Source organism: Lagenorhynchus albirostris, chromosome 3, assembly GCF_949774975.1.
Source record: "Lagenorhynchus albirostris chromosome 3, mLagAlb1.1, whole genome shotgun sequence".
Lineage (NCBI taxonomy): Eukaryota > Metazoa > Chordata > Mammalia > Artiodactyla > Delphinidae > Lagenorhynchus > Lagenorhynchus albirostris.
In genome coordinates, this window is record NC_083097.1 from 114,680,255 (window position 1) to 114,691,636 (window position 11,382).

The following is an 11,382-nucleotide window of genomic DNA, read 5'->3' on the forward strand; positions in this document are numbered from 1 at the left end:
CCCAGACTTAAGGCTATAGACTAGCTCTGGGGAGTGGAACTGACAAATTTTATTCAGCACACATATACTGAATACATACTATATACTCTACATTGGGCGTGAGCAACAAATTCAGTTGCATGATCTCATTTAGTCCTCACAACAATGCAGAAAGACATTGTTTATCCCCATTTTACAGCTTTAAAAAACTGAGCCATAAGGGTAATTAACTTATGTTGAAGTCATACAGACACCAAACAGTAATGCTCCAAGTGGAGCCCAACTCCAAATATAGTTACTCTGGCCTCCACAGCACACATATACAAAAAAGACAGAAGGTGATAGGGATGGAAAGATACCTCTGAGCTACCTTATATAGTTAACAGAACACTGTGGTATTCCCTTTCTCATTATCTCTAAAGATTATACTGTTGGGACAAATAAAACACCCTGAGATGAAAGGAAGGCAAGGATACAGAGACTCTCTGGATATCTCTCTTATGTACTCTCAGGGACATTGTTCCACCTATAGAATTGTCCAGGTTGTTAAGAACTTGCATTAATTTTCTAGGTTCTGTTTAATTTTTAGGATCTCAAGAGCTTATTCAAGTCATTCATGTATTTCCATCAAGCAGACAAAGAGGAAGACTAAACCCCACTAATCACTCATTGGAAGACTCAGAGCAAAGTTCTTTCCAAGAACTGATGGCCAAAATATCCAGCCATAATACAAGTAAGCTTAGAAAAGCTCTTCTTAAACCCTGACATGATGGAATTTTTCCTAAACCATCCAGCATCTAATAAAACCAGTATAAAGAGCAACAACTCTGCACTTTTCTACTTTGAGTCCTGTAGACCCCACTTCCCTAGGCTTGCTCCTATTACTCATAGTCTATACTGTGATCTTAATCATGGACTTTTCTGGAAACCTCTCTCTCATTATTATCATCTTTAAGAAGCAGAGAGAAGCTCAGAATGTCACCAACATACTGTACGCCTATCTCTTCCTCTCTGACATCTTGGTACGTGTCATGTACATCCCTTTTACTATCATCTACACTCTGATGGATCACTGAATATTTGGGGATATCATGTGCAAACGCACCTTCTATGTGCATAGTGTCTCCATCTCTGTGTCCATATTCTCACTTGTGTTAACTGCTGTTGAAAGATATCAGCTGATTGTGAACCCTCGGGGCTGGAAACACAGTGTAGCTCACGCCTACTGGGGTATCACATTGATTTGGCTATTTTCCCTTCCGTTGTCTATTCCCTTCTGCCTGTCCTACCACCTCACCCATGAGCCCTTCCAAAACCTCTCTCTTCCCACTGACCTCTACACCCAGCAGGTGGCCTGTGTAGAGAACTGGCCGTCCAAAATGAACTGGCTCCTCTTTACCACCTCCCTGTTTATGCTGCAATATTGTGTCCCTCTGAGCTCACCCTCATCTGCTACCTGAAGATTGTTATCTGCCTTGGCAGGAGAAATGGGAAAGTAGACAAGAAGAGGGAAAGTGAGAGCTGGGTCAGGGAGAACAAGAGGATCAACGCGATGTTGATTTCTACTATCGTAACCTTTGGGGTCTGCTGGCTTCCCTTGAACATCTTCAAGGTCATCTTTGACTGGTATCATGAGGTCCTGAGGAGCTGCCACCATGAACTGGTATTTGTATTTTGCCACTTGATTGCTATGGTTTCTACATGCATACATCCTCTGTTTTATGGCTTTCTCAACAAAAATTTCCAGAAGGACCTGGTATTGCTTATTCACCACTGCTGGTGCTTTGCACCTCGGGAAAGATACCAAAATACTGCCATCTCAAGTATGCACACAGATGAATCCAAGGGATCATTAAGATTAGCTCATACATCAAGAAGTATATAAAGGGCTTCCCTGGTGGCGCAGTGGTTGAGAGTCCACCTGCTGATGCAGGGGACACGGGTTCGTGCCCCGGTCCCGGAAGATCCCACATGCCGCAGAGCGGCTGGGCCCGTGAGCCATGGCCACTGAGCCTGCGCGTCCAGAGCCTGTGCTCTGCAACGGGAGAGGCCACAACAGTGAGAGGCCCACGTACCGCAAAAAAAAAAAAAAAAAAAAAACAGAGAAGTATATAAAAACTGGTAACACTTAGTGCTAAAGCCCTTCTTATGTGAGAGATGGAAAGGTAATGGCTGGGGATAAGGCAAGATGCAAAAGAAGCCAGAACTAAAAAAATTTTTTTAAAAGCAACTTTATGCTAAACAGTTTTGCTTTAGGCCAGACCTATCTGTCTCATATATCCACCCAATACAAACACACACACACACACACACACACACACGTGTGCATGCACATCTCCCTTTTCTCTTAGAAGAATAATAACTCACACACCTAGCTGTCATCAATTGTGGCAAAGAATGACAGTGAGAAAGCAATAGAGGCAAGGAACATTGATGGCTGGGGAACAAAATTCCCAGATATTGTTATTCAATGGAATATCCACAAGAGTTATTACTAATGACGTGCCCACTAAAAACAATGCTATATATATCTCCTTAGTGCTGAAGCAATTCCACTTTCTGATATGGAAATTGTAACTTTCAACCATGTAACTATTCAACTAATTAGCAATGTCAGAAAGACCCCTATTATAATTTACTAATTAGCTAACTGAGTTTGGATTGGAAGTTGAAGGAATGGTTTTAAGTTAACATTTAAACTAAGTATTGTAATTATAATTAATTCACATGCCTGAGTCAGATTCTCTAGTTTATGACAACAGTACATTTTCTTCACTAACAATGCTATTAGTGCCACTAGAACTGGTCACAAACTCTTTAGCACTCCAATTATGCTCAAATCACATAAACTAACTTATTAATGGCCAATGTAGATAGAGCTTTCATTACAAAATGACTTTTTATCTCTAATTCTTTATGTATATTGAGTAGGGGTTATTATGACTCTATCATTGGGTCTGATGAACTTCATTAGTAACACTTATAGTTAGCTCCAGATTTTTTAAAACCTCTTGCATATCTTATGACTTAAACATTTTAAAAATATCCCTCATCCCTACAGAGTCACTTAAATAGAGAATCAGCTAGATTGTCTTCAAAAAGAATACTAAGCTACTGTTCAAATTAGCTCAATGACTTTTACTAAATGATGACCGGCTTTATCTCTTCCTCAGATACGTCTCCCTATTAAACTGGGGCTGCAGCTTATTTTTATGTTAAAAATGTAATCATATTTTCTTCTTTCTTTTGAATAAAGGGTAATGTTTCTCTGAATACCTGTGATTTTTCAATTGTGTGTGTAGTTTTTTTTCCACATTAATCTCCATATTTTCCCCTCCTGAAAAATCTTTTCTCTCTCTCTCTCCCCTTCCCCCCTCTGTCTCTGTTTCTCCCTCCTCTCTCCTTCCCTCCATCTAGCTTTTCCTTCTCTTCAGGACTTCTATTCTCTCTGATATATCATTTTGGGGAAAATGAACAAAAAAAGCACTGCAGGATACCCAACAGAAATAAAACGTAACAGTATCACAGTATTAGCTGCAAATAAAAGCTCTTATCTAAAAACCAGCTTCAAATGGTGTCAGTTTAGACTCCTAAAGGTACAGCTGCATCCCCTTAGCCCAGAAAACAGCTCTCCCTAGATATTTCTATCTCTTCTGACAGACAGTGGTTAATATATACTATAATTAAGATCCAATGTGCGATTTTACTTACTTGGTAAAGATATAATGATTCTAGTTGCCATTACTAAACAGATTTAGACCAAGCCACTGAAAGCAGGAAACGGCTTTCATCAAACTCTGATACCACCCTCTCCCCTCACCGAAACACAAACACCTGGGCTCCGCTAACCCTGGCACCCCACCCCGAGCATTCACAAGAGATCTCCAATCTGTTCCTAAATATTATAGTGCTCTTTCTGGCTCCATGATAAGAACTATTTCCTTCTCCAATAAAACTGTTCTGTCTTTTCTTCTGAACTTTTCTTGAGCTTTAATGAAATAAAAGTCACTAATGACATAACTATCAATTACAGTCTGTTGTATTGCCATTTGCAGCAACATGGATGGACCTGGAGATTATCATACTAAGTGAAGTAAGTCAGAAAGAGAAAGACAAATATCATATGCTATCACTTACATGCAGGATCTTAAAAAAATGATACAAATGAACCTATTCACAAAACAGAAACACTCACAGGCTTAGACAACGAATTTATGATTACTGGGGGAAATGGGGGGGAGGGATAAATTGGGAGTGTGGGATTGACATGTACATACTACTATATTTAAAATAGATAGCCAACAAGGGCCTACTGTATAGCACAGGGAACTTGGCATAATATTCTGTAATAACCTAAGTGGGAGAAGAATTTGAAAAAGAATGGATACTTGTTTGGGTATAACTGAATCACTTTGCTATACACCTGTAACTAACACATCATTGTTAATCAACTATACTCCAATACGAAATTTTTTTTCAATTAAAAAAAAATAGTAGTCTTTCTTGGGTTTATTTTTTCCTCAAAAAAGTAGTGAATTAACTGTAGTTTTAATGCATGCTTTTACCTGTAAGGGATTTTCATTCTGACAGATGGGAGAGCACAGGTCTATAAGTAGCTACTTAGGAAGGTATAATGAGAATATAAACCAAGTGTCGTGCGGACCCAGTGGAGGTAAAATGCATTTTTGAGAGTAAACAAGGAAAGATTTCAGGAAAGTCTACCATACTGTTTCTGCAGCATTTGTGGATGGTGCACACCAATTGGTCTACTGTTGAACCACTTGGTGAGTGAAATAAGGCCACATTTTCTCACTTGCCTCTCCCCCAGTTGCCAGGTGGGCCTGTATTCTCCCTGCTAGGGATCTATCTGAGACTGGAACTTGACGATGTTTGCCTGATAGCCATGCAAACACAGTTCCCGCTAGCCACTGCTCCAAATATCTGTTCCTCTGTCTCCTGACCTCAAATCATTTTGGATTGAGAGTAATTTCTCTTATCTTTAAAAGTTTCCAGAAAAGACAACTATTAGTGGGATGTACGTGTCTGCCTACTGAACCAGAGCTGAATGAGAAAATGCTAATACATCGTGCAATGAGTTCCCTAAGTTTTCTCTCTGACCGTTTCTAAAGATCCCCCAGATAATTTCTAACAGAGAATCAACAACATAAATGATCCAACATAACAAATGCCCAAATGTGGTTTAAATACGTATAGTGCATATTTTTCTACAATGGAAATGTAATATCCTGAAAAAGGTGTAAATAACTTGACAGAGCAATAAGCATGAGGCTTCATTTTTCTGTGTGTGTGAATATTTTCTCCCATTCTGTAGGTTGCCTTTTCATTTTGTTGCTTTTAGTCTTTTTTAAAAAATTGTCATTACTCGAATTGGGAAATTGGAATTGACATATATACACTATTGATACTATGTATAAAACAGATAACTAATGAGAACCTACCTATAGCACAGAGAACTCTACTCAATGCTTTTTTGGTGACCTAAATAGGAAGAAAATGCCATCCCAAAAAAGGGGAGATATATGTATACATACAGCTGATTCACTTTACTGTACAGTAGAAACCAACACAACATTGTAAAGCAACTATACGCCAATAAAAATTTTTTTAAAAAGCAACAATAAAACCCATTTGAGCTTCAAAATAATAAATAAACAGTCATTACTTTATTTATTTATTTTTAATTTTTGGCCGTACCACAGGGCACGTGGGATCTCAGTTCCCCGACCAGGGATCGAACCCATGCCCCCTGCATTGGAAGGCAGAGTCTTAACCAGTGGACCACCAGGGAAGTCCCTTATTTTATTTTTTTAATTTAACTTTTATTTTATATTGGAGTATAGCTGATTTACAGAGGCTTCAATTGAAAGAAACTGTTCCTCACTCTGTGCTATGGAGGAAGAGTATATAATTCGTCAGCCCAGTAAAAAGGTCAACCTCTCTTCCTGTAAACTTTGTTTTTTGTAGAATAATAAATCAAGATAAATATATTAAGTTCTCACTATGTCTTTAGCAGTGTATTAGGTACAGAATAAGTATGACACAGCTTTAAGAGTTTACAGTCTAGCTGAGGCTTTAAAGAGTTTACAATATACCAGAGGCGTAATTCAATGTCTTGGTTTTGAAGGCTTTCCTTCTGGCTAGGTTGAAAGCTGCCAAAAGGAAAGTTAAGAGTAAATGACGGCAGAGTTGGTATCAAAGGAGGACTCACTTTTTCTTTATACCCATAAGTGAGAATATACTGGGGAAGAAAAGAGGAAGTATTCTAGAAGAGGGGTCAAGGAGGAGTATTTAACATTGATAAGCCCAGGAATTCCTAAAATCCTCCCTGAAGTCACCCATGCAATAAATGCGCTCATGCAATAAACTGGAGAAATGAGACGATGAGTGTTTCCAGTGCGCATTAAGGAAGGCAAGGCAGGTCTGTTTCCCCTGTTACTGTGTCCAAATCAAACTCCTTGTTGATGCTGGGATAGTATTTGCCCTGCGGAAGAAGTGAAAGGATATGTGATGCCAGTGACAGGAACACATCCATCTTCCATCTGGTCACCGACTGTTTCCTGTGATCCTCTATTTTAGGTAGAGAAATCTGTTCTTCTCAACTAGACTGTGAACTTTCAGACGTTAATCTACATCTTTTATTCCTTCTATACCAGCCCCACACTACCCACTCAGAGTATTTAAGATAGGACTAGGCAAGGAAAAGCATTTAATACAGATTTTACAAGTTATTTCTTAAAATACAAGCTAGGCAGTCATTACTCACAAATTATTGAATGCCTGAATGTTCTCAAACCTATGTTTTATTAATTATCCAATGAGAATATAAAGACATAAGCCTAATTACACAGATTATAGTAATGTCAATAAACTACCAAAACCCAAGTGCTTTGGGGCTCCGCTTAAACGTTTCTCAAAAATCTTCTCTAATCTCCCAGGGCTGTTACAATCCCCCTGCTCTCATAGTACCCCGTGTATAGATAACTACCATGCATAACAATGAAGGCCTGTTTACATCCACATGACATGAACTCCTTGAAGGCAGAGACTGGGTCTTATTCACTGCAGTGCTTCCAGTGCCAAGCATAGCATCTGGCACAAAGTAGGAATTCAATCAATATTTGCAAACTGTAGATGTAGAATAAATCTAGCAATAACAAATCTTTGCTTGGAAGTGGTGTGTGGATCTGAATAGTAAGTGGGGCCTGTACTCCCTGAACTCAGTACTTAAAGAAACAGAATGTCAAACTTCTATCTGAAATATAAGAGCCAAGGCTCAGGAAATCTGCATGAGCCGGAGAAAAAACAGGAACACCTTGGTTCTAGGGGAACCTCAAGGGTAAGGTGGATTTTTATGGCTCACATGTTATTTGCAGATACAAGTCGTGCCAGTAAAAGTCAGCTAACTGGGCAGGTCCTGAGAGTGGAAGAAAATGCCCTACCAACTTCCAATTAACGAAGTTGGCAAAGTTCTTCGAGCAAACAGATTTTAGAAATGAAAGGCCAGTCTTCCAGGGCAACCAGCCTCTAGGAGAGTGGGACTCATTATGACTCTACTAGAGGAAAAACCGGACTCTATAAAAGGCCAAGGCAGGGCAGAACTTTGTCTTTTTCAGTGAGCCAACTTCTTTTCCACCCAAAAGCAACAGTTACTGTGTTACTGATTTGGAGGCAGTCTTCCTCATCCCGGGATCCCAGAAGATGCCCTCTGCTTTTTTACAGCAGTAGGAGTCCCTGACTTCCAGACACTGTCACCAGACAATCGTATCCTGAGGATTCAAGTTTTACACCTTTCTATTCCGTGCAAAGTTTCTCAATTTAAAAACAAAGACAAATATTTTAATGTGTATATGTGTGTGCGTGTTTATCCCTGGCTGATAGGACTTTTGGGTGACCTATCTTTACTTCTTTCTTCCTTGTTCCATCTTGCCTTCTAACCTCCCTTCCTCTCTCTTTCTTTTTTTAAAAATAAATTTATTTATTTATTTAGGCTGCATTGGGTCTTCGTTGCTGCGCGCGGGCTTTCTCTAGTTATAGCAAGTGGGGGCTACTCTTCATTGCGGTGCGGTGCACGGGCATCTCATTGTGGTGGCTTCTCTTGTTGTGGCTCATGGGCTCTAGGCACGTGGGCTCAGTAGTTGTGGTGCACGGGCTTAGTTGCTCCGCGGCATGTTGGATCTTCCCGGACCAGGGCTGGAACCCGTGTCCCCTGTATTGGCAGGCAGATTCTTAACCACTGTGCCACCAGGGTAAGTCCCCCCTCTCTTTCTTTTGGCCTATTTGCTTATCTGTATTTTCTACTATTCTACTAGGAACATACATTATTTGTATAATTTTTTCAAATGGGTGAGAAAAGGTAAAAACTTTTTTTTTTGTTATAAATTTATTTATTTTTGCCTGCATTGGGTCTTCATTGCTGTGCACAGGCTTTCTCTAGTTGTAGCGGGCCGGGGCTACTCTTCGTTGCGGTGCACAGGCTTCTCATTGTGGTGGCTTCTCTTGTTGCAGAGCATGGGCTCTAGGTACGTGGGCTTCAGTAGTTGTAGCACAAGGGCTCAGCAGTTGTGGCTCATGGGCTCTAGGGCACAGGCTCAGCAGTTGCGGTGCACGGGCTTAACTGCTCCACGGCATGTGGGATCTTCCCAGGTCAGGGCTCGAACCTGTGTCCCCTGCATTGGCAAGTGGATTCTTAACCACTGAGCCATCAGGGAAGCCCTGGGTCCCTATTCTTGAGGAATGCACTGTAAGCCAGACAATTACAACATGGTTAAGAGTTTAGAAAGAGGCAGAGTGGGACTATGCCTTTTCATCAGAATCTAATTCCCCAGCTCCCCCAAGAAACTGAGAGGGAGAGAGGGTACATGATCACTGACAAAAAGACTATACAGATTGGAAATTTTGCAAAGCTATAGCTGAAGCCTGGCATCCCTGACTGGCACTGACCAGCAGCTCTGTCTCCTATACCATTGGGCCCTGCCAGTGTTCAGATGAAAATTTTCCAGGGGAATGGGTGTCCGAATGGTGCCCATGCACCTTACTACACAGAATAAGCATGCTCTCAGCATATCAAACTGATGAGGAACTTCAGCAGTAGCATCACAGGCTCCTAGAGAGAGACAGGTACAAGCTAATCATGCCTGCCATAACGATGGAACATTTCATGAAAGTTTTCAGGCAAAGCCCCTCCATACTCATATGTCTTCTAAAAAATTCTCTCTCTCTCTCTCTCTGATTCCAGGGAATTGAGAAAGAAATTACAAAACCAGGATTTCAGCTGCTTCTGGAAGAGCCAGGAGCTCTCAGAAACAGATGTTAAATCTAATTTTGGAGCCTAATAAAAATGTTGGAAATCTAGCTTGTTAGAATGAGTCTGGGATATGGCTCATAAGTCAATGATTCAGGTGAACCTAAACCTACAGTATTGTGTAGAGGGGCTTCAATTCCTCCACAGAGCAACTGGTGGGAAACAGCTCACAGATCTCAGATGTTCACTCATCCTCCTGAGAGGCCACAAGGAGCAGCTACTTGCTCATTCATTTAGACCTACAATAAAATTGTCTCTGATGTTGGTGGGACATGGACTGTCAAATAATGCCCCTGGAAGCCAGGAGTCCTGAGACTCTCATCCCAGCTCCTCCAAGGACTTATTTTATAGCCCTAAGCATGTCAGTTACCCCTCTGTGCCTCAGTTCTGCCATGCATGGAAAGGGACTCCTGCTGCCTTCCTTTCTGGAAGAGATACAGAGATGACACTGGAATATTCACCCCCATGCTTCAGAAGTTAAGTGGTGATATTGCTCCCAGGTCGGGAGGGATGGAAAGGAAAGTGGAAATACATTATCAAAGTATAGTGGACAAAGCTCAAGTTTTGAGCCATCCAGCCCTGCATTTGAATCCTGACCCTACCACTTACCAGCTGTGTGAAATGAGGCAAGCTTCTTTAATATCTCTGACCCTAGAGTTTAATAAGACAGAGAATAATTCCTGTCTTATAGGACTGCTGTGAGGATTCAAGATAATGTATGCATGGTGCCTGGCACAAGTAGGGACTGAAAATAGTAGAAATATTAAAATTTCTGACACCTACGTAAGCCCGGAGGAAGTCACTCTTCTATAAATTTACCTGAGTCAGAACCAGCCCACAGATCAGAGAGTTGGGTTAAAAATCTATGGAGGAAAAAAAAAATCTATGGAGGAATCTAACTTCCTAAAGATGATAGGAGAAAAAAAGCAGACAATTTCACACTGCTCTCAGCATCCTTCCTCAACCCTCATCATATAGAAGGAAACTTTCCACCTTCACTCAGCCATGGCCTTGGTATCACTCTGACAATAAATCTCTTGTCACCCCATGGGACCTGGCTTCATAACCTGACTACAGAATACTGCAGGGAAGGGAGATGCAGGATGTTGCAGGAAGGGCTTGCAATTTTAAACATGTGGTTTGGGAAGGTTTCACTGAGGTGACATTTGAGAAAAGAACTGAAAGAAGTAAGGAAGTAAGACATGCAGACAGCTGAGGGAAGAGAGTCTAGGGAGAGGGTAGAACAAGTTGCAAGGGCCCTAAGGCAGGAGTATGTCTGGTGGATTCAAGGAATAGCAGGAAGACTGAAGCAGAGTGAGTGAGGGGAGAATAATAAGAGGATGGGGTCTGGGAAGGGAGGGCCTTCACATGTGGTCTCTGAAGTGATAGTCCTCCCTTAGGCCTCAGTTCTCTCTTCTAAAAAGTAGGCATAATGGTAATACTCAAGAATAGCATACTTGAAAGGGTAAAGTAAAAAGACAACATAGTGAACAATCTAATGGACTAGGAATCAGAATACTTAGTTTTTAGGCCTATATGTACTCTAGTTGGCTATGTGGTCTTGGGCAAGTCACTTCTCTAAGCCTGTTTTCTTATCTGTAAAATGGAATGATCTTGGTTAACAGAGAATTTTTTAATCTGAAAAGTTATATTGTGCATAAAGTATTTTTCAACAAATGGCTGGAACAACTGGATATTCGTATGCAAAAAAAAAATAACTGTTATTCAATACCTCATTCCATATAAAAAGTCAAATTCATCACAGACCTAAATATAAAACTTAAAGTTATAGGGCCTCCCTGGTGGCACAGTGGTTGAGAGTGCACCTGCCGATGCAGGGGACACGGGTTCGTGCCCCGGTCCAGGAAGATCCCACATGCCGCGAAGCGGCTGGGCCCGTGAGCCGTGGCCGCTGAGCCTGCGCGTCCGGAGCCTGTGCTCTGCAACGGGAGAGGCCACAACAGTGAGAGGCCCACGTACCGCAAAAAAAACAAAAAAAAAACAGAAAAAAAACAAGTTATAAAACTTTAGAAGAAAACATAGGGGAAAAAATTAAGAACTTGGGTTAGACAAAGATTTCT

At 41.0% G+C, this 11,382-nt stretch overlaps 1 protein-coding gene across 1 annotated transcript; it reads left to right on the forward strand.

The window, feature by feature from the left end:
- The first annotated feature begins 748 nt into the window (after nucleotides 1-748).
- LOC132518387 (neuropeptide Y receptor type 6-like) lies at nucleotides 749-1,864 on the forward strand. Its single transcript, XM_060146351.1, is given in 3 exon segments — nucleotides 749-835; nucleotides 837-1,416; nucleotides 1,419-1,864. Coding segments are annotated over 3 exon segments (1,113 nt in total).
- The last annotated feature ends 9,518 nt before the right edge of the window (nucleotides 1,865-11,382 follow it).